The 19,946-nt window shown below is 54.0% G+C and overlaps 8 protein-coding genes across 8 annotated transcripts; 5 read left to right on the forward strand and 3 right to left on the reverse strand.

Moving 5' to 3' along the window:
- Nucleotides 1-1,069: 1,069 nt before the first annotated feature.
- Nucleotides 1,070-2,506, reverse strand: QC761_408040 (uncharacterized protein; the record flags this gene model as incomplete). Its single annotated transcript, XM_062879083.1, has 2 exons — nt 1,070-1,744; nt 1,799-2,506. 2 exons carry the CDS (start codon nt 2,504-2,506, stop codon nt 1,070-1,072), a joined length of 1,383 nt encoding a protein of 460 aa, XP_062732430.1.
- Nucleotides 2,507-3,037: 531 nt separating this feature from the next.
- Nucleotides 3,038-4,884, forward strand: QC761_408030 (uncharacterized protein; the record flags this gene model as incomplete). The annotated part of the gene is made up of 3 exons (XM_062879082.1): nt 3,038-3,393; nt 3,465-3,586; nt 3,637-4,884. Exons 1-3 carry the CDS (start codon nt 3,318-3,320, stop codon nt 4,882-4,884), a joined length of 1,446 nt encoding a protein of 481 aa, XP_062732431.1. The 5' UTR covers nt 3,038-3,317.
- A 1,172-nt stretch (nt 4,885-6,056) lies between these two features.
- Nucleotides 6,057-8,233, forward strand: QC761_0068030 (uncharacterized protein; the record flags this gene model as incomplete). The annotated part of the gene is made up of 2 exons (XM_062872670.1): nt 6,057-7,122; nt 7,315-8,233. 2 exons carry the CDS (start codon nt 6,057-6,059, stop codon nt 8,031-8,033), a joined length of 1,785 nt encoding a protein of 594 aa, XP_062732432.1. The 3' UTR covers nt 8,034-8,233.
- Nucleotides 8,234-8,399: 166 nt separating this feature from the next.
- ACF2 (endo-1,3-beta glucanase) lies at nt 8,400-14,838 on the reverse strand (the record flags this gene model as incomplete). The annotated part of the gene is made up of 4 exons (XM_062872671.1): nt 14,576-14,838; nt 13,244-14,502; nt 9,463-11,331; nt 8,400-9,386 (listed from the first exon to the last, which is right to left on the reverse strand). Exons 1-4 carry the CDS (start codon nt 14,712-14,714, stop codon nt 8,400-8,402), a joined length of 4,254 nt encoding a protein of 1,417 aa, XP_062732433.1. The 5' UTR covers nt 14,715-14,838.
- Nucleotides 14,839-15,257: 419 nt separating this feature from the next.
- QC761_407990 (uncharacterized protein) lies at nt 15,258-16,193 on the reverse strand (the record flags this gene model as incomplete). Its single annotated transcript, XM_062879081.1, has 1 exon — nt 15,258-16,193. The coding sequence occupies one exon, from the start codon at nt 16,191-16,193 to the stop codon at nt 15,258-15,260; it is 936 nt and encodes a 311-aa protein (XP_062732434.1).
- Nucleotides 16,194-16,510: 317 nt separating this feature from the next.
- QC761_407980 (uncharacterized protein) lies at nt 16,511-17,014 on the forward strand (the record flags this gene model as incomplete). Its single annotated transcript, XM_062879080.1, has 1 exon — nt 16,511-17,014. The coding sequence occupies one exon, from the start codon at nt 16,511-16,513 to the stop codon at nt 17,012-17,014; it is 504 nt and encodes a 167-aa protein (XP_062732435.1).
- Nucleotides 17,015-17,343: 329 nt separating this feature from the next.
- On the forward strand, nt 17,344-18,602 carry QC761_407975 (uncharacterized protein; the record flags this gene model as incomplete). Its single annotated transcript, XM_062879079.1, has 2 exons — nt 17,344-17,440; nt 17,494-18,602. The coding sequence occupies 2 exons, from the start codon at nt 17,344-17,346 to the stop codon at nt 18,600-18,602; spliced, it is 1,206 nt and encodes a 401-aa protein (XP_062732436.1).
- Nucleotides 18,603-18,938: 336 nt separating this feature from the next.
- On the forward strand, nt 18,939-19,832 carry QC761_407970 (uncharacterized protein; the record flags this gene model as incomplete). The annotated part of the gene is made up of 1 exon (XM_062879078.1): nt 18,939-19,832. The coding sequence occupies one exon, from the start codon at nt 18,939-18,941 to the stop codon at nt 19,830-19,832; it is 894 nt and encodes a 297-aa protein (XP_062732437.1).
- Nucleotides 19,833-19,946: the final 114 nt, after the last annotated feature.

The following is a 19,946-nucleotide window of genomic DNA, read 5'->3' on the forward strand; positions in this document are numbered from 1 at the left end:
TTATCTCCCAAGCTTGTCGAGACTTTTCACGATGGAGACCTCGTCAAGACACAGATTTTCTCCCAGGACCTTGCCGTTGTCAGCAAAGATGGTTCTGCGAAGCTTACTGGCTCTATCGAAGAGTTGCGTCTGCTGGCTAGCGGACCAAACCCACTGACCGATGATTTGGTGCTGGAGATTACAGGCTTCCATTCGTCTCAAATCCAAGCTGGGGCGTTCGATCAAGGAATTGGATGCTGCAGCATATTGCTTGAGAAATCTTGAGCTTCAACAAACCGCCACCGGGAAGTCTTCAGCGCCACTACGAACCCTTGAACTCTCCGCAACCACCCCTTTTGTGATCAAGAGCCTGTCTGCTATTGCCAAGCTAGGCACTCAGTATGATATTGCCCGCGCTGCGCTGCCACCTCTCTGGGGACCCCATGGACTTCTTCAGTGAAAGGTCATTTCTGCCCACCAAACTCCTCCCTCCGGCCGCACCTGAGCGACTCTCCACGGCTGTCCACCAGCCAAAGAGCGGCGAGCATAAGCCCTCTGGAGCGTGAGGGCAAATACCTTACCATCGACGAGATAGAAATGCGCGTTTGCCAGGTTTTGAAATGGCCGCAGCAGCACTTTTCAGCACTTAGGAAGGCAGCAGGCCTGGGAGATGTAACCGCCTTGCTTACCTCGGACAGTCTTTCGGCTCTGTACCGGCATACCGTAATTTGCCAAATGCTTTCCAAAGCGCCGAGTGACTGCTTGCGCTTTTTCAAGATTTTTCTCGATGGTACGAAGCCGTTCTGACAGCCCCGAAGCAACTTTTGGCTGCCTTGGAGACGTGGACGAAACTGCTCAACGGGGGCTGGACGCTTGATTCCCTTTGCAGTGTTCTTGATACCTCTGGGGATGGGCGGGACGGGGAGATTTTGTCAAGTTTTTGACTATCACCCCGGAGGAAGCTCAGTCGTTGAGATCGTCAGAGGTCATCAAGCTGGAGGCAGATATCGAGGAGTGAGACATACTCGTCCCTGGAGACTTGAGTTGAAAAAGTCTTCATGTCAACGGCTTGTTCAACCCCCCTTATCAGTCACTCTACCTGCACATCACCTCCGCTTTTCCTCACCACCAACCCCCAGAACCCTCCCGCCGCCAGCAAAAGCAAGCCAGAGCACACCCGAAACACCCCCACAAACGCCTTGTCGCTCTCCATCCTCCCCGTAACCAGCAAAGCCACCACCACAAAAACGTTGAGCGGTATCCTCAGAAACCCGTACACCTGGCTCCTTACCCCATCATCGATCAACTTCCCCTTTAAAAACCCCATAGTAGGGAAATACATCCCCACGCAAGCCTCAAACAGACAAAACACCCAGAAGGTGAACTGCGAAGAGGACGTGTACGACGCCGCTAAGAAAAAGCAAAGCGATGACACCCCTAAAAGGGAGGACAACAGCGAGCCAAACGGCAGTCTCTCTGTGATCTTGCCAAAGATCAATGAAGACGCCAGCGTCGAAGCCATAAACGCCGCGAAAATGACACCATAAGGCAGTGACGTCCCTGATGAAGAGGAGGAGGAGGAGGACGACTGCAACGCGGGAGCCCAGAAGAAGACAAACAGATACATCGACCCTTCAAACACGGTAGTCGACAGCCCCAGAGCCAGTATCTTCGGGTCAGACAGCGTCTTGAACAACGACTTCTCTTCCTTGGCTTCTTCATCTCTCTTTTTATCTGGCCCCTCGTTCAGGGCATAGTTCTCCTTCTGCTATCAGGTCAGCACAATTCCATGCCACAACCACAAAAACAGGCAGCTTACCCAAGTCATCTTCATCACCCCTCCCGCAACCATCAACACCCCCGCCGCCAGCCAAAACGGCGCTTTATTCGTCCCCGTCCCCGCCACAAGCCACTCTCCCCCGATCCCGCTCGCTATCGCCACCATACTATTCAACGTGCTCATCACCCCAAACGTCTCGCCTAACCTCCCCTCCAACCCCCTGTTTTTAAAATCCGAAACCAAGAAACTTTCAAAGACGGTGAACAAGAGACTTGTTCCTAGCCCTCCTAGTACCCTCCCGAGAAAGAGGACTGGTAAAGAAGGGGAGATGATTGTTAAGAGACAGGAAAGGGCGTAGATGAGGCAGAAGGCGAGGCAGGCTTTCTTGCGGCCGTAGGTGTCGGCTAGGGAGCCGATGAAGGAGCCCGAGATGGCGCCCGAGAGGAAGCCGGTTGTGAAGAGGGGGGGGAGGGAGGAGGGTGAGAGGAGGTGGGTTGAGGTGTAGAGGGGGTAGAGGTAGGGTCCTTGGAGCCAGTCGGAAGTCATGGTGAGGGTGTAGACTGTTAGGAAGGGGGTTAGAGGGGAGGTGAGGAGGGATTGGAGGGGCGAGGCATTTTGGGGTTTGGGGTTGGGTTTGGGGGAGGGTTTTGATGTTGATGGGGTGGGGTGGGCTTTTTGGCGGGTGTAGAAGAGGGCGGCGTTGAGGGCGAGGAGGGCGGTTAGGTTGAGGGTGTAGATGGAGGACATTTTGGGGGGGTTGACATTGGTGAGACTGAGGATGAGGGCTGAGTGTCATCAACTAGGATGATGAAAGATGACTATATGTGATGGTAGAGATGACCGAATGGTCAAACAAAACAAGTGGCCTTTACGAAAATTGTAGACGTGGCGGTGGTGGTGGTGGTGGTCAATTACCCGGCTTGGATATTGAAGGCACGGCAAAGAGGTGAGAGGCTGTGACGTTGCGGGTTTGGAGTTTCTGGTTGGTCAACGACACGGATCTCCTGGAAAGAAAATATGAACGGGAAATAAAATTGATGGTGATATATATGTGCAAGAAGCGAACAAAACCGCCCGCGGTTCCTGTGATGTCTCTCGATCTCCCTTGGATGGTGCGGTTAATACTCGTCAGGGTTGTCAGTATTGGTGAAGGCTCAGGGTTGGTGGATAAATGACCACAAAAGCTGAGTACCCTAACCCTAGATTCCCATCCAAAGGCGGTGAGCTCGGCACAGGTCTTTCCCCACTTTCTGCCGTGGCTGCCCGCCATCAGTTCCAGGAACAAGCGCCAAAGCTGGGGTTCTGGGTATCCCCGTTCACGTCGTCGCCAGTCGCCATCATTTTCGCGACAGCATTTGAGCTTCGCCAGCCACGCTCGTCACCACACCCAAAGCCCTTTTCTTGAATAAAACAAAAGAAATTGAAACCGCGCGACAATATCTCATTTAATACCAACATCTTCTCCCCATACACTGCTTGCGCCCAGGTCCCAGGGAGCTTCGGCCAACAGGAACCGGAAATCCGCAAAGGAGGGCGCCCCAGGCCAGAAACCGCCAAAATGTCAAACCAGCAGCAAGCTTTGGTCATGGAGACCATAATAGGCATCCAGAAAAAGCTTAAGAGGAAATCCTACGGTACGCCCCCTCCCTCCGAGTGACACTCCTTCTGCTGCTGTCACAATGTGCTAACAGCATCGTGTCGACAGACTCCGACTCCGACTCCTCAATTGACCAACCCACTAACCGCGGAAACAAACTCAAAAAGAGGTCGAGATTCGTCGCGCGAGGGAGGCTTACCGGCTCCGCGGGCCCCGCTGCATATAAAGAAGTGCGCACCACGGGACGAAGCCCTGGCAACCCAAGGCTGACTGGATACAGATCGCCGAGCACGCAGGCTACCAAAGAGCCATCATTAACCACAACCCGCCGCTGATTGACGAGGACGGCTACGATATCACGAGCGACGACGATGAACAGGAGGTTCAGGAGGCCATCGCGAGCGCCATGGATGACAACCCGTACTCTGATGTTCACCTCGAACAGATCTTTGCCCCATTAACCTCGGTTACCGACCTGCCTACACATCCGGCCATGTCGAAACCCTTCACTTCGAAAGCCCTTACCGAATTGGTTGACCAGGCGCGCATCATCATGCAGAGCGAAAATAAGGCGCTTTGGAAAGTCAAGCCTCTGTTGACCAAGCTGGTTGGGGATAATACTTGGGTTCCATGTGGACTTATGAGCGGTCCCAGCGACGCTTTCCTCTTTACAGATCCTACAAGGTTTTTCAATCGCCCCGACCGGCAGCGTCTTCGCCCAGCAGCGCCCCCTGTTGCGGCCCTTACGAATGGGGTAATGTCGGCTCATGAAGGCACATTTGCCGAGTCGGCTGTACGTGAAAGGATCGAGGGCGTTCTTTCGGGGCCAAGTGCTCCAGCTTCGGAAGACACAGTCGATGGAGAAACATTACCAGATGCCCCAGTTGTTACAAACGGCGAAACAAATACAGAGGCGCCGAAGCCAGCAGAGTGCCCGAAAGAGCCTCCACTAGTGAATGGCGACAGCAGACCAGATGAAAGACCAGCGGAGGAGGCGCATTCGGGCGACACCACCAAGGATGAAGAAGACGACGAAGACGTGGTCATGGCCGAGGCGCCAAAAAGACGAGATATTCTGAACCGACCAGATATTCGACTAGAACCGCCGCGCAGCAATGGTACACCAGCCGTGGCGCCCACAAGCGACCCGTTCGGCCCAGACGCCCCTTTTATACATCCCATGTTTATCGCTCCTCGAGAAGTTCGCCAGGATCGCAACATGGGACTGGCCGAGCACGAGGCAGAAGAGCTGCGGCGATGGCTACAAGCATATGTGCAAAAACAGGAAGAAGTGTGTCGGGGTGCAAAGAAGCTTTATGAACAGCTCCTTCGTGCAGACAGGCTGCGGAAACAGGTGTTGATGTGGGCCAAGGCAGAGGCGCACTGCGGACCAAACAACCACATGTCGGACGGGGAAGACTGGTACGACAAGGAGGAGTGGGGCCTGACAGAAGACTTGAAGAAGGGAGAGGACGAAGTGGAAGAGGATGTTGGCACGACACAAAAGAAGACGAGGAACAGGAAGTAGACTTGTCTGTTGTTTGTTTGATATTTTGGTCAGGTTGTTTGGTTGGTGTACATACAGAACATCTGGATTGATGGGAATGATGGGTTTTATATCATGGCTAACTAGGTACGATACCAGGAGGGAAATATTTTGAATGGAGCTTTTTATTTTATTTTTGGCTCACCACGACGCTGGGAACTTCTGGAAGGGAGACACAGGAACACTGATTCACGTCTCCACGCAGCTGTCACCACGATCGAGAAATCATGTCATTGGCTGACGGGGGCTCGTGGCCACCCTGGTCCACCCGCCCTCGCTCGAGCCGCATCCGAATTAGTACTGCACGATGCATCACTCCGACTTGGGACGGCTGAATGAGTTGAGTGACTGCTGAGTGGCTGCAGCATTCGGCACTCGGAGGTCGTTTTGTGCCGATTTCTTTCTCTCTCGACTCTGTTCGTCATGGACTCGGGGAGGGACGAAAAGCTCAGAGCTTTGGGCTTCAGATCAAGGGACATCAGCACTCCAGTATCTCCTCGACCTTGACGACTATGATTTCCCTTTCCCGGAAATCTCATCTGGATCTCTCGGCACAGATCTAGAACCCGACAGGGAGGACACCCGAATACAACACTGCTGCTGCTGCTACTGCGCTAAGCCGGCGAAGTGCCTACCGCAATTGGCCTTGGCGTTTGCCGCCCGCCTGGACATCTGACGTGCACGTCAGGTCACGGTTGACAGGGGGAAGGGATAAAGAATAAAGATCTCGACACGCCCGGGTTTTTTTTGGGTTTTTTTTTATTATCTGCTTAGGAACAAGTCATAGAATATACTCCCGTCTTTGACGAAAAGATTGTGACGTTTTCGAATTGCGAGTGTTTTTTTTTGTCAACTCTGATTAGAGCGTTTATAGACGCGAGACCAGCAAAACACCATTGGTTGATGGTGGTGTGAGCATCACGATCCTTGGCACGACTTGAGACGATTGGACTTGAGACTTCGATTTAGAGTTACTCGGTTTGCTTTACGACAAGGAATCAGATTGACGATACTCCAGCATTGCGTATGCAAGCGTGCCGACACAGCAACAGCTGAACTCTCATCTCAACCCAACTGACAGCCTTGGAAGGCTCGTCTTCACCTTTGACTTCAACATCACCATACCCCCTCGATATCTTCCATCAAATCTCAAAATGGCCGACAAAGACAAAGAAAAAGATGCCATCACCACATCCTCCACCCAGCCACCCTCCACCTCAAAATCCCCTGACCGAGCCCCCTCCCCAACCCCTATCCAAGACACCGCCGCCGCCCTCCCCTCAGATGCCGAAAAGCCCCCAACACCACCCCGAGACGACTCCAACATGGTCTACCCCACCGGCCTAAAACTCTACCTGATCATCTCCTCCCTCTGCCTCTCCGTCTTCCTGGTAGCCCTCGACCAAACAATCATCGCCCCCGCCCTCGGCGCCATCACGACCGAGTTCTCTTCCGTGAGGGATATTGGCTGGTACGGCGCCGGCTACCTCCTCACCACCACCGCCCTCCAGCCCTGCTACGGCTCCCTCTACCGCATGTTCTCCGTCAAGTACACCTACCTCGTCGCCGTCTTCATCTTTGAAATCGGCTCGCTCATCTGCGCCGTCGCCCCCACCTCCACCGCCTTTATCGCTGGGAGGGCCGTTGCCGGTATGGGCACCGCGGGTCTGTTTTCGGGATCGATTGTGATTTTGAGCTACACCTTGCCACTGAGGAAACGGCCGGCCGCGTTCGGGTTGATAGGAGGGATGTGGGGGATCAGCTCCGTCGCCGGTCCGTTGCTGGGGGGGGCGTTCAGTGATGCGCCCAACCCGGGGTGGAGGTGGTGTTTCTACATCAACCTCCCCATCGGAGCGTTCGCCATGGCGGCGATATTCTTCTTCCTCAAGATCAACCGGGTTGATAACCCTGAGGGGCTCACGTTTCTGGAAAGGATCTTGAGGCTTGATCTGGCGGGGACGGCGATGCTCATCCCGGCTGTTATCTGCTTGTTGCTCGCCCTGCAGTGGGGCGGGACCGAGCACGCCTGGAACAGCTCGGTGATTATTGGGCTGTTTGTCGGGTTTGCGCTGATGATTGGGGCTTTTGCTGTGATTCAGGTTTGGAAGGGGGATAGGGGGACGTTGCCGCCGAGGTTGTTCAAGAATAGGGATGTTGTCTGCGCGATGTTGTTTGCGTTTTTCTTTGGGGCGGGGTTTTTTCCTTTGGTTTATTATCTTGGTAAGTTTCCATTTTTTTTTTGTTTTCTTTGTCTTGTTTTTTGGGGGGGGTTTTACTGATATTCTTTTTTATTTTTTTATATTTTTTTTTTTTTATTTTTTTACATTATTTTTTTATCTTGTGTTGTTGTTGTTGTGACATTACCTACATCTATTCAGGGGCTCAGGGGGCTAACTCTCCATGTCAATCAAGCCCTCTACTTCCAAGCCGTCCAAGGCGACACCGCCGTAACAGCCGGCATCAAACTCCTCCCCCTCCTCATCTCAGTCGTCATCACTTCCGTCGCAACCGGCGGCCTCGTCACCGTCGTCGGCTACTACAACCCCTTCATCCTCCCCTGCATGGTCCTCTTCGCCACCGGCGCGGGCATGATCACCACCTTCTCCCTCACCACCCCCTTCAGCGCCTGGTTCGGCTACCAGGTCCTCGCCGGCCTCGGGATCGGCGTCGGCTTCCAGACCGGGGTTCTGGTAGTCCAAAACGTCATGCCCCTCGAGTGGATCCCCGTCGCCACGGCCTGCATCCAGTTCTTCCAGTCCATCGGCGGCGCCATCTTCATCGCCGTTGCGCAGGCAGTCTTCCAGAACGGCCTCATTGACACCTTGGCTAAAGACGCGCCTGGCCTGCCAGCGGAACTGTTTCTCAATATTGGCGCCTCTCAGGTCAGCCAGGTGGTCTCCGCCCCTCCCCCCGCTGGGCTGGGGAGACCAGATGATGTGAATATCGTCTTGAACGCCTACCTCCAGGGGTTGAGAAACACGTATTACATCGCCGTTGGTTGCGCCTGTGGTGCCTTTGTGGCGGCGTGTGGTCTGAGTTGGAAAAAGATTCAACGGCATAGAGCCAAGGCAGCGGATGATTCAGAGGGAGGAGCAGGAGAAAAGAGCGCCGTGGTTGTTCCTGCTCACTAGAACCACCCACCACATAGACAAAAGACAAGCATTATGGCTTGTCTACCATGATGAACATGTATCTATGATACCCACATCACAGCCACCAATCCAACTCGATAATAATATTCGACATATTCATATTGTATATACTTCTGTCCATACCCCCCCCCCAACAAAATAAAATACATGAGAATAAGTAATATATACTTTGTCCAAGACACAAAAGCAAAACCCAAACTCCCATCCCAATCCAACAATGATGTTTGTGTATCCTTCAAACCACCAAGCGAAAAAAAGTAGCAACAAAACTAAACTCCCTTCGCCTCATCTCTTCATCTCTCATCCCTCATCCCTCACATCTCACATTCACTTCCATCCCATCACTCACAACCCCCCAAGCGCCGCACAATAGGCCAGATACCAAGTCAAACTCGCCCCCCCGTCCAACCACTCCCCCTTAAATTCCCCTCCCCTTCCTCCCCCGCTAAAAAAGTCATACCCCCCCCTCGGATCAATCGTCCCATAATTCCCCATCAAAATCCCCTTCCACCCCCCAGTGACCTGCTCCGCCCTCCCTCCCGAAAAGTACGCATCCCACTCTTCCCTCACAAACTCCTTCCTCCTCACCATGGGCGTGTGCGGCAACAGAGGCAGCATGTGAATCCCCTGCACATACTCAATATTCGTCCCAAAATACGTCGTGTGATCCACCTTGTTCTCAAACAAAATCCCCGCAACCTTGTTCCCAATAAAATTCTTCGGCTGCACCGTGTTGCTCTCGGTGTACAGGTAATACGAGTTCAGCGACCTCGCCTGCACAGCCAGCATCAGATTCCCCCTCGCCGCCAGGTTCTGGTCACCGCTCACCGTCCCCCACATCTTGAGCGCGTACGACGCCATCGTGTCCTCCGAGCTCGACTCCTGGTCCTTGCCGTCGAGCGTGTCGAACAGCCCATGGGCCCAGCTGTGGCCGTGGTACCAGTCAAAGTTCCTCCACACGGGGAAGTACTGGTCCGCCGCGCTCGGGTTGGCCACGTCCCGGACCAGCGTGTTGACGTAGGCCTTGTTGGCCGGGATCCAGGAAGGATCGAGATGTCCAATGATCGCGGCGGTGAGGATGAAGTACCCGTAGTGGAAGTGGTGGTCGTTGTAGTAGGAGTTGCCAAAGTCGGCGCCAGAGTTGCCCGTGACGTAGCTCGCCGAAGAGACGATGCCTCCCCAACCGCCCTCGTACACAAGCGGGAACTGCTGCCTGTTCTCGGCGAACCGCGCGAACGCCTGCTTGAGCTGGTTCAGCGCCGTCAACGCCAGCGCCTCGTCACCAAGCATGTCCCGAATAACCAAGATGATGCTAGCAAACTTGGCCAACGCCTATTTCACTCGTTAGCACCCCTTCCTCTTCACCAGCCAGTATCGGAAAAAAGAAGGGAAAAAAAAAAAACCTCACCTTCCCACTGAAATACATCGAATTCTGATCGCTTTGCTGCAGCATATCCTGGCTCACCTCCTGCAACGCAACCCCCTTCACAAAACTCCTAACCCCCTCGCTCAACCCCTTCACCTCCCCCGCCTCGGGGCTCCAAGGCAAAAACCCAACCCCCGTTGGCAGCTCCGTCTCCACCATGGTCCAGCTGTCCGCCAGCACCAGATACGCCACCCCCTTCGTCGGCGTCTGCAGCTTCACCCCCGTCACCTTCCCCCTTGTCCCATCATCGAAAGAACTCAGATGATGCGGCAGCGCAAACTGCGCGACAGGACTCTGATACATCCCCTGCTTCCTAAACCCAAATCGATACGTCCCCGTCTTCCCATTCACCCCCCCGCTCAGGTCAACCCCCACCGCATACGTCCCACAAGCCTGGTCGTAAACCTTTTCCGACTCCCCATCGCTCGCCTTGGCAACCTGAACGATGCCATAAAACGGCCCCGTCGACTCCGCCCTTCCATTGTTCACAACCTGCAAGTTCAACCCCTCCCCTTTCGTGTGATAAGCATACATTAACCACGTCGTCCCGTCCTCCAAATGCAGTCTATACTTGACCACCCCCTCCTTCGCCTCCTTGGACGCCCTCGTCACGGTCTTGAAGAAGATCCCCGTCTGAACCACCGGCTGGCCCCCGTTGTACACCCCCGTCACGAACCCCGCCCCCTGAACCAGCGGGAACTGGATCACCGCCTGGCCCCCCTCTCGCGCCCTCAAGCTCACCAGGCTCGAAAAGTCCGTCAGGTTGTCACTAGTCAACACCGTCCCCGGCCCGAGCTCCTTCGCGCTCAAGCACACCGAGTGGATCCCAATAGGATTAATGTAATACCTCGCCGCTCCCGAACTAGGGTCGTTCTGCCCATACACCCTCTGGCTAGCATCGACATGCGAAATGGCCATGCCCCACGTCCCCGAGGCACCACCTCCCCTCGCCCAGGTGACACTGTAGGGAAACAGGTAACTAGGCGAGGTCTGATTCCCCAAGAAGAAATTATTGTAAAACTTGTTCGTCCCAATGGGACCAGCCGACTTGATGCCGATCCTAGGGGCGGGGTGGTCCTTCCTCTGGGGGATCTGAGACGGGGGCGGGTCCGTAGAAATCGGCGCCGCGAAAATGTTGGGGACAATCATGCTGACCGTTTCTGAGGGTGCGGACGGCTGATCGGTCGGAACCGACGCCGTGGCAGAGATGAGCTCTGTCGGAGACGGGATAGGGGAAGTAATAAGCGGTTGAGAGGTAGGATACCCGCTCGACGGAGCGTCGGTAGGAATGGTGCCCGTGTTGGTCGACTCGATAGGAACGTCCGTGGGCAGGATCTGAAGCGTTCCCGAGGGGTTGACACTGGTGATGACACTGACAGTGTTGGTGTCACTGAGGTCAGTTGTCGATGTTGGTTGCGTGCTGCTGGTAGGAGAAGCTGGCTGTGTGACAACCTCAGGGGTTGGTGTCACTTCAGGGGCGACCTCGCCCGAGCCGGTGCTGCTAGCAGGTTGTTGACCAGAAGCGGGACTCGTCTCGTCCGAAAAGAGAGTCGTGTCCCCGTCAGGACTCTCCTCGGAAACGGCCTGGATAGTCTGCTCCGCCTCCGATCCCGAATCAGAACGTGTGCTGATGATGACCGAAGGACGTTCCGTTGTCCACCCAGGCGATCCAAAGGGGATAGAGTGGCTCCTCTTGCTGGCGGTAGAAGAGCTCGAATCTCCTGTCACCGCCACGCAAGCACCAGTAGCAGCTGCCGGTTGACCCTGAGCAGTGACGGTAACCGTCCTCCAGATCGGGAACCAAGGTCGTGGGTACTTCCGGCCGTCTGGTGGTGGGACAGCTAGGACGACCTGAAGTAAGGTCAGCCACGCGAACAAGAAAAACCTCATCTTGGTGGTATCCATCCGCTCCACCATCGGTTGTGAAAGAATGGAGATGTCGGATATGTTGGAAAAAAGAGAGAGGGAAAGAAGAGGAAATAGCCCTCGAAAAAGCCAGTGGTGGTTGACAGCAGAGTCCCAACCTGGCTATAAATGATGGAGAAAACAAAAAGTAGCAGTAATAATAATAAGAAGGATGCTTTCCCGTCTGGAGATGTCTTCCATGTGCGTCACTTGGGCTGGAAGACCCAAAACAAGAAATAGTAACAAGCGGTCTCTCCGTCACTGGTATGTACAGAGAGAGACAGATATGATACAAGCGAGATGATGTGATGATGGTGCGGGATAGTGAGTGTGGTGTCTTTGTGGAGGAGGACCCAGAAAAAAATGAGACATTGGACCTCATACCTATTCGTTATATATATATATATATATGGAGTCTCTATGTTTGCGTGTAATCGTTGAACTGTGAGGCTGGAATGCTTCGCGGTGGAACCGAGAGTCAACGGAATGGCTGGAGGCAAGGTCCTGGGTTTCAGCTGGCCAGCGAGACAGCTCTAGAAGGGCGACAATGACTCGATTCAGAAGGATGAGGGCGTCGTGGGCGGTTGTAGATGATGAAATTCGAGTGATCCAGGTATTTCGAGGGTTTTAGGTGGCGCTGTGGGAGGTGGCGGCGTGTAGTGATGCTGAAGGATGACGGTTGTCCAGAGCTAGATTATTGTAAACACGGTCAACAAAATAGAGTTGCGGCAGTCAATGATGATTTGCAGATGAAAGGTAGCATTTCAGTCATCCCCCGAGCGGGAGTGGAACTTCTTCTTTGCGTGCTCTTGGTGCCTTCTCTCTCACCGGGCCTGGAGTGGAGCTACTATTTGTAGATTCGCGAGGAAGGACGTCCCTGTCAGGCGATTCCCGAGCCGGTGGGGATGCGGATACGTCAGGGATTCAAGCTGCAACAGCTGCCATGTGGGAGGTTGGTATCACGACTTCAGACGGCGAAATGAATAAGAAAAATCAGATTCTTCACCAGATCACTCCTTCGGAAAACATAATGACTAAGGCCTAGCCCAGACGCCAAGCCTCCAATGCCCAGGATTCCGAGAGAGAGAGAGAGAGAACATTTCAAGTAATCACCTCCCAAGGAAAAAAAAGGTTGGGGCCGGAATGCTGGATGGTCACGTCCATCTCGAGTGTTGATGGTGATGAGATGGAAGAAGAAGGGTGCAAAAAACATGTGCGTGTTGCTGGTGACATTCATAGGATCAACGAGGGGTCAGGCTGGTGGCGGTAAGCTTCCTCTAGCAGTAATATCTCCCGAGTCATGGGGTAAGGGATACCAACAGTGCAGCCGAGCTGTCTGGAACGATGCAATGCTATTGTTGCAGTGTCTTGTACATTGTGAGCTCTCACTCTTTTACCGACCCATAGAGTTGTATTTGCTTGTCACAGGAGAGCTCCTTGTGATAGGCTTTGTCACCCTCTCCAACCCAGTTAACCTTATCTTTCCCCTCACCAAAACCGGGCTCTCGGGCCTTTTAATGCTGCTCGAGCGCAGTGTGGTAGTCCCAGGCTCACACTTGTCTTCTTGCAGCTGCTGGTCAGACTGGGAATTTTGGGAATTTTGGGAGCTTTTCTCCACGAGAGCTCTCCTAGAACCCTGCCTTTCCAAACCTGTGATTCGGGCCTGACTGGGATCAGAGCTGTGCTGGCCCTGTTTCCGTGGTTCTAGTCCAGCGGCGCGATAATGGGTATTTGGCTGTTTCTCCAGGTCTCTGCTACGTTGTCTTTCAGGACCAGTCTTGTGACCAAGGTCTCCTGTGCGTTGACTTGCTGCTCTCTCGAGGCCAGTTTTATAAAGGCGGCTGCCGGTTGATATCACAGTGGCGTCTTCTGTCATTTCTTGCCTCTTCGGCCTGCTCGTCCTTTCCAGGCCGGTCTTATGGGACCGACAAGCAGATGCAGGCGCCTGTTCGATCGTTCGGGAGCTCTTCTTTTCAAGACCAGTTGGCCATGTTGTGCTCAGCGTCGTGTCGTCTGTGGCCTCCAATATGCTTGATTTCTCCAGCCCAGTCTTTCGGTGTTTGATTTCACGGACTGCTGGCCCGAGCTCTGCTTTCCTCAATAAGCTGCGTCTTTCGAGACCAGTCAGCCGGCTTGTGCTCAGAGCTGTATCATGGTCAGCAACCTCCAAGATGCTTGTCTTCTCCGGGCCAGTCTGGCGGGATCGAAGACTGCTAGGTATCGGATCCTGTGCTTTTGACCGAGTGCTTCGTCGTTCCAGTCCAGTTCTAAGCTGACTGTGACTTCCAGACATCGTCTCATCAAGATCTGGTCGCTCCAGCGGTTGCCTAAGCCGGGCTGTCGGCCGTCCTCCATCACCAACCGACGGACGCCGCGGTTCCAATCCCGTCTTCCGCCGACGACGGTCAGGGCTGCCGGACTCGTGATGCAGCACTTCCGCCCTCGTCGTTGCTCGCCGCTCGAGTCCTGTCCGGTGGTGGTGAGAGTGGCGGCCATCCGTCGCCACCTCCGCCACCAGCACACCACCGCTCTTCGTGCCATTTTCCAAACCGGTCTTGCGAGAGACCCGTGATGGCCTACCCTCTCCCTCCACCACTGTGTCTTCCTCGAGCTTCCTCCTCTTGCTTTCCCGCTCGAGCCCCGTCAGCTTCGATTTCTTGACTCTTCCTTCTTCTTCCCTCCTGAGCTTCCTGACCTCCTTCGGATCAACCACCCATGGTCGGCACAAGACCTCCTTCCTTAGCAAGGCAATCTTCTGCCAAAATACCGCCTCCTGCTCTGTCGTACGTAGATGGGTGATCTTCTCGGCGCGAATTTGCCTCACATCGCGGAAGACGGATATACCACCTTTGATGTCGATTACGTGGCCGATATCAATTGGCCCATCGGTTTTAGGAAGAGGCTTCCCATCGGCTGAGGTATCGGGGTCTTTAGGGTTTTTGTAGTTGGTAACGGCTGGGTACTGGGGCGGGGTTGCGACAACACATTCAATGGTCGCACCGCTGCTGTCGTCAATGGTGTAGATTATCCTGTGGGAAAATTCTTGTATGGCGACCACGACGCCGGCAATGCGCGCCCATTTTATGGGATGGTTGAGGTAGAAGTAGACATCTTGGCCTGGAGGGGAAGTGGGTAAGCGACGGTACGAGGAGGCTGCTGGCTGCAATTGTTTGCGACAATTGGTACACACCTTCGAAACCCGGGTTGAATGTCAAGGCTGCAATGTCTGTTGCCTGCAAGTGACACCAACGACCTGCTGTTGGCGACAGGTGGAAGCAGAACTGTGGGTAGAACTCCAACTCTGGTGACGCGCTGCCTGAGTTGGCCATGGTCGATGTGGTAAAAGATGTAGATGGCTTCACCCCGTCTCGCACTATCCCTTGACCCGTGCCTGATCAAAAGGAGGTTGATACGGCACGCCCAACGTCATTGTTCAATGCCGGCAGGACGCGTGCCATTTTCCAGGAGCGCGCCGCAGGCCAGAAACCAACATTTGCCAAGCCCAGATTGGTTGCCAAGGTGACGCTACCTGGCCAATCACAACCCACCACTTGCCCTGGCGCAGCATATCTACCAGATGATCGACTGACGATGCCCTCCTTGATTAAAGAAATTCAAGACATACATACATGAGAGATCCAACGTCATGGGACTGGCGAGATCGGCCCGAAGTCTGGGGAAGTGGTCTCGTGTGCAGGACCGCGTTGAAAGAAAAAAGGCATCGCAGTGTTCTGCGGCTGATGTTGATTGTTCCCATACAATAACCTACATGTGAACGCCTTGCTCATGTCCTGAATAGCATACCCATACCCGATGATCATTAGACGTCCAGTTCCCATGTTCCATCCTTCCTGGCGAATCGCATCAAGCAACTAAGCCTTCCTCTTCTTGGCCTTCTTCATCATATCCGCCTGCAGCTTCTGAAACGCCTCCTCATCGACATCCGGCTCCTCCACCACCCTCTTCTTCCCTTTCTTCTCTGGCTTCGCCCCATACTTCTCCGCCAACTGATCAAACATGTTCATCCTATTTTTCTGATTCCTCTGAATCAGCGCTGCCAGCCCTGCCTGATCATCCTCCTTCTTCCCGCCCTTCTTCCCCTTCCCGGTCCCCCTCAGTTTATCATACACGCCCAATTCCTTCGCCAGTTCATCCGCCTCCTTTTCTTCCTTCTTCGCATTCTTCTGCCTTTGCTGTCGTGACTTTTTCGTCTCCCTGGTATAGTTCTTATAAGCCTCCACCTTCCCTTGTTCGATCGCCTCGTCAATTATCTTCCTGAACCTCTCATCATCCTCGATAACATCGCTCAGCATCACACTCTCATACACCCCGTCCATATCACCCTCAAAATCCTCGTATGCCGCTAGTAAATCCTCCTTCTCCTCTTCGCTCCCCTTGTATTTCTCGCGGAACGCCTCGATGGCCTCTTCGGAGATGGCATCTTGGTATTGTGCGGCGTAGAACTCTGTCCAGCTGAAGCCTTCCGAGTCTACGACTGCTTCAGAGGTCGAGCCGGTTTCATCATAGCGCTTCCGACGGACGGGGTCGGAGAGGATGGCGTAGGCGAAGGCGACTTTGTGGAACTTTTCCTTGGCAGAGGATTGATTCTCGGGAGTGGCTTTGTCTGGGTGGTGCTTGAGGGCTGATTTTCGATAGGCAGACTTTATTTGATCGAGGGTGGCATTGCGCTCGAGGGAGAGGACTTCATAGGGGTCAATGGTTGGGGGCTCGTCGGTGGTGAGGTCGTCAACTCTCTCGTCGTCGGACTCGGAGTCGGAGGGGAGGACTGGGCGTTTTGGGCGGGGCATTTTGAATTTGGGATGGGAGACAAAGAACTATTGCGATGTCTTGAATTCGGGTTGTCCTGCTCCTGATGGTGGAATGTTTAATGGATTCCCAGCACACGTCGCGTCGCGTCAGCTGTCGGTAGTGGGATGTACACGGTGTCGCACATGCTATCTGCACTGTAACATCTGCCGCTGCCAAGCTAGATCTCAGGTGCCCCTCTAAGCTACCTGGTATCTTCCCCACTCTTACACTGACAAGCTGGAAGCTATCACGGAGCATCTCCTCCTCCCAGCCTCTCTTGCCAGCCAGAAAAAAAAATCAATTCAGTAGCCTCAACATGACCTACATCCAGCCCGCTGACCACAAAGGCTACATGCAGCTCGCGCTGGAGCAAGCCAAGAAATCACCACCAAAACCCACAAACTACCGGGTTGGTGCTGTCATCGTGGATACAGCCTCCAACGAGATCCTCGCAACTGGTTACACCTTGGAGCTTCCGGGTAACACCCATGCCGAACAGTGCTGTCTCTTGAAACTGGCCGAGAAACATGGTGTCTCTGAAGAGAATTTGGGAGATGTCTTGCCGACAAACCTGGCCTTGTACACCACAGTCGAGCCATGCTCCAAGCGGCTGAGCGGAAACCTCCCCTGTGTGGAAAGAGTCAAGAGGCTGGCGGGTTGTATCAAGACAGTCCATGTCGGTATTTTGGAGCCCGAGACCTTTGTCGCCGAGAACACGGGCAAGAAGAGTCTCCAAGATGCAGGCATTCAAGTTGTTGCCGTTGAGGGCTTCGAGAAGGATATCCTCGAGGTTGCCACGGCCGGACATATCAAAAGCTGACCGGGCCAACAAGGACTTATACTCAGACCAGCTATCTCCCCAATCAGACTTGCGGGCTATTTCTTCTTCCTAGCATGGGAATCATAAACAATGGACCCGGAACTGTCCCGCATTTCAAACAAACAATGACGAGACAGGTCTCAGTCTCACGCCTCGGTGTTGGCATGGGGGAAGCAATATCACCACGGCTGCATACCAGTCTCACTTTTGATGTACCCACCCACCACGTCGAGATCAGAGAGGAACGATACTATATATAAACCGCGTTTCACCACCTTTTTGTCTATTCCTGCAATGCTGTTGTTTTCTGATGTGTGGTTATCGTCAGAATGAAGGCATCGTGGCATACGCAAACACTACTATGGGCGGCAACCACCACAGCCCTGGTAGCCCGTGATCCTGAGCCATATCATTATCAACCATGCAGTAAGTGCCCTCACTTCACAAATTTCAAACAACCGCTAATCTCCACACCTAAGCTGGGGATTACTGCTACGACGTCTCTTCTCTCGAACCACGATTCTTCCCTGAGCTGGAGTCTGAACGCCTCCGAATCTCCTACGGCCCCTTCACCACCCCCCCATCTCACGAGAACAACGGCCATTTCAAAACCTACTTCCGCACCAACCCCCCATGCTACGACTGCTACCTCACCGCCATCAAAGCCACCCTCCAGTACCCCAACGGCACAACTGCCAACACAAACACCTCCCTCTGGCTGCACCACGTAGCAATCATGAACCTAGTCCAGTCCTCCACCACCTGCCCAGACGGAGCAGAAATCGTATTCGCGAGCGGGAATGAGAGGACCGAGGCAAAGATCTCGCTTGATGGGACGGTATCCGCGGGGTATTACATCAACCCCCACGATCTGTTGTTCCTCTTGCCTGAACTGATGAACACAGCCCACATCACACAGGAAGCGGTCATTGCGGTTGATTATGAGTTTGTTCCTCTGTCCGATCTGTCTGTTGAGGCTGGGATGAAGAAGGTCACGCCGGTATGGCTGGATGTAGACGGGACTTGCTCGCCTGATGCGGGAGCTGTCACGGTGCCGAGGGGGGTAGGGGAGAGGTTTAGTCTGGAGATGGAGCCGGCTTGGAGGAGTGATATAAGTGGGGATATTGTGTATGTCGTAGGGCATGTCCACGATGGGGGGACGGGGTTGGAGGTGAGGAGGAATGGGGGGGTTGTTTGTGATGGGAGGGCGAAGTATGGGGAGACGGAGGGGTATATCTCTGACGAAGGTCATTCAGGAGGCTACGGGTATAGAGATGATGGTCGTGTTGATAGAAGGCAGTGGAGAGCTCTAGGGAAAGGGAAGAGCAGGGGGAAGAAAAAGGGAAAAGACAAGGGGACAGTGCCTGATTATGATGATGGTGACGAGGAGCTTTCCACTCCTCCGAGACAGGGTCTTCACATCTCCAGTATCAGCACTTGCACCCTCCCAGGCCGGATCGAGAAGGGAGACGAGTGGACTGTCGAGGCGAACTATGACTTTACGAAGCACGCGCCGATGGTACACGGGGGAGGGTTGGCGCCGGTGATGGGGATAAGTCTGATGTATGTTGTAGAAGATGGGCAGTGAGTTTCGAGTTCTTGATTCCAAAAAGCATCGAGATACCATAAGGTATCTATGCAAGGAACATGTTCCTGCTTACATATTTGATTGTGACTGATCTACCCAACCAACTTGGCAGGCAGTCAGCACCAACACAATACAATGATACAACCATCATCAAAAGTACCATATCCGCGAGAAACGATTGGCCAGCCAGAAACTCAAGACCGACTCGTCCAACCACATTCTCACACCTCATGATCCTCACAGCCACATTTCCTCTCTCATATATCCTGAGCACCCCGCTCCTCCTACCCATTATTCTCAAATCCCACCATCTCCCAGTTCATTACCGCCACCAACATGGTACCCCTAAGCAGCCCAATCTGGTACATCCTCGAAAACTACATCTACGCCCTCCCCCCTCCCCCCCCTCGCATCCGCACAAAACCCCTAGAAGTAATCTGCGTCGGCCTCCCCAGAAGCGGCACCGAATCCCTCCAGCACGCCCTCCTCACCCTCGGCTACGACCACACCTACCACGGCTGGGACATCATCTACGAAGAACCGAACTACGCCCAAGAATGGGTCAAGCTCTGCCGCAAGAAATGGTTCGGCCCCCCTTCCGGCCGCACAACCTTCACCCCCCTCGACTTTGACCCCCTCATCGGCCACTCCACCGCCCTCACCGATGCCGCCGCCTCCGTCTTCGCCGCCGAGCTCATCCAAGCCTACCCCTCCGCAAAAGTAATCCTCAACCACCGCCCGGACGAAGACGCCTGGCACAACAGCATCTCCACCACCATCGCCCGCGGCGAGTCCCTCTGGCACCTCTGGCTCATGTCCTGGACTTCGGGACCCTGTTTCTGGAGCTGGCACGTCTATCTCCGTTTCATGTGGCCCGGTTTGTTTAGGTGTTTGGACGGGAATGTGGAAAGGGGTGTCAAAGGAAATGGGAGGTGGGTGGCTAGGGAACATTACGCCATGGTTCGAGGGTTGGTACCCAAGGAGAGGCTGCTGGAGTGGAGCGTGGAGGATGGGTGGGGGCGGCTTTGCGAGTTTTTGGAAAAGGAGGTTCCGAAGGAGGAGTTTCCTCATGTTAATGCTGCCAAGGGGTGGGTTGGGCATGAGAGGAGGTTGGCGAGGAGGTATATATTGGGGGCGTTGAGGAATGTTGGGGTGGGGGTGGGGGTTGTGGTTGGGTTGTGGTATCTTTGCAAAGAAATATTGGGGTTGAGGGTGATGATGGCTGTTTGAAAGTTTTGGTGCTTGATTATGTTCGACCATGATGTCTGTATCCTGCTGCTTTATGCTACCACCCCCTTGTGACCTCCCTGTGATTACGCTGCCCACATTTATATATATATATAT

Source organism: Podospora bellae-mahoneyi, chromosome 4 (assembly GCF_035222275.1).
Source record: "Podospora bellae-mahoneyi strain CBS 112042 chromosome 4, whole genome shotgun sequence".
Taxonomy (NCBI): domain Eukaryota; kingdom Fungi; phylum Ascomycota; class Sordariomycetes; order Sordariales; family Podosporaceae; genus Podospora; species Podospora bellae-mahoneyi.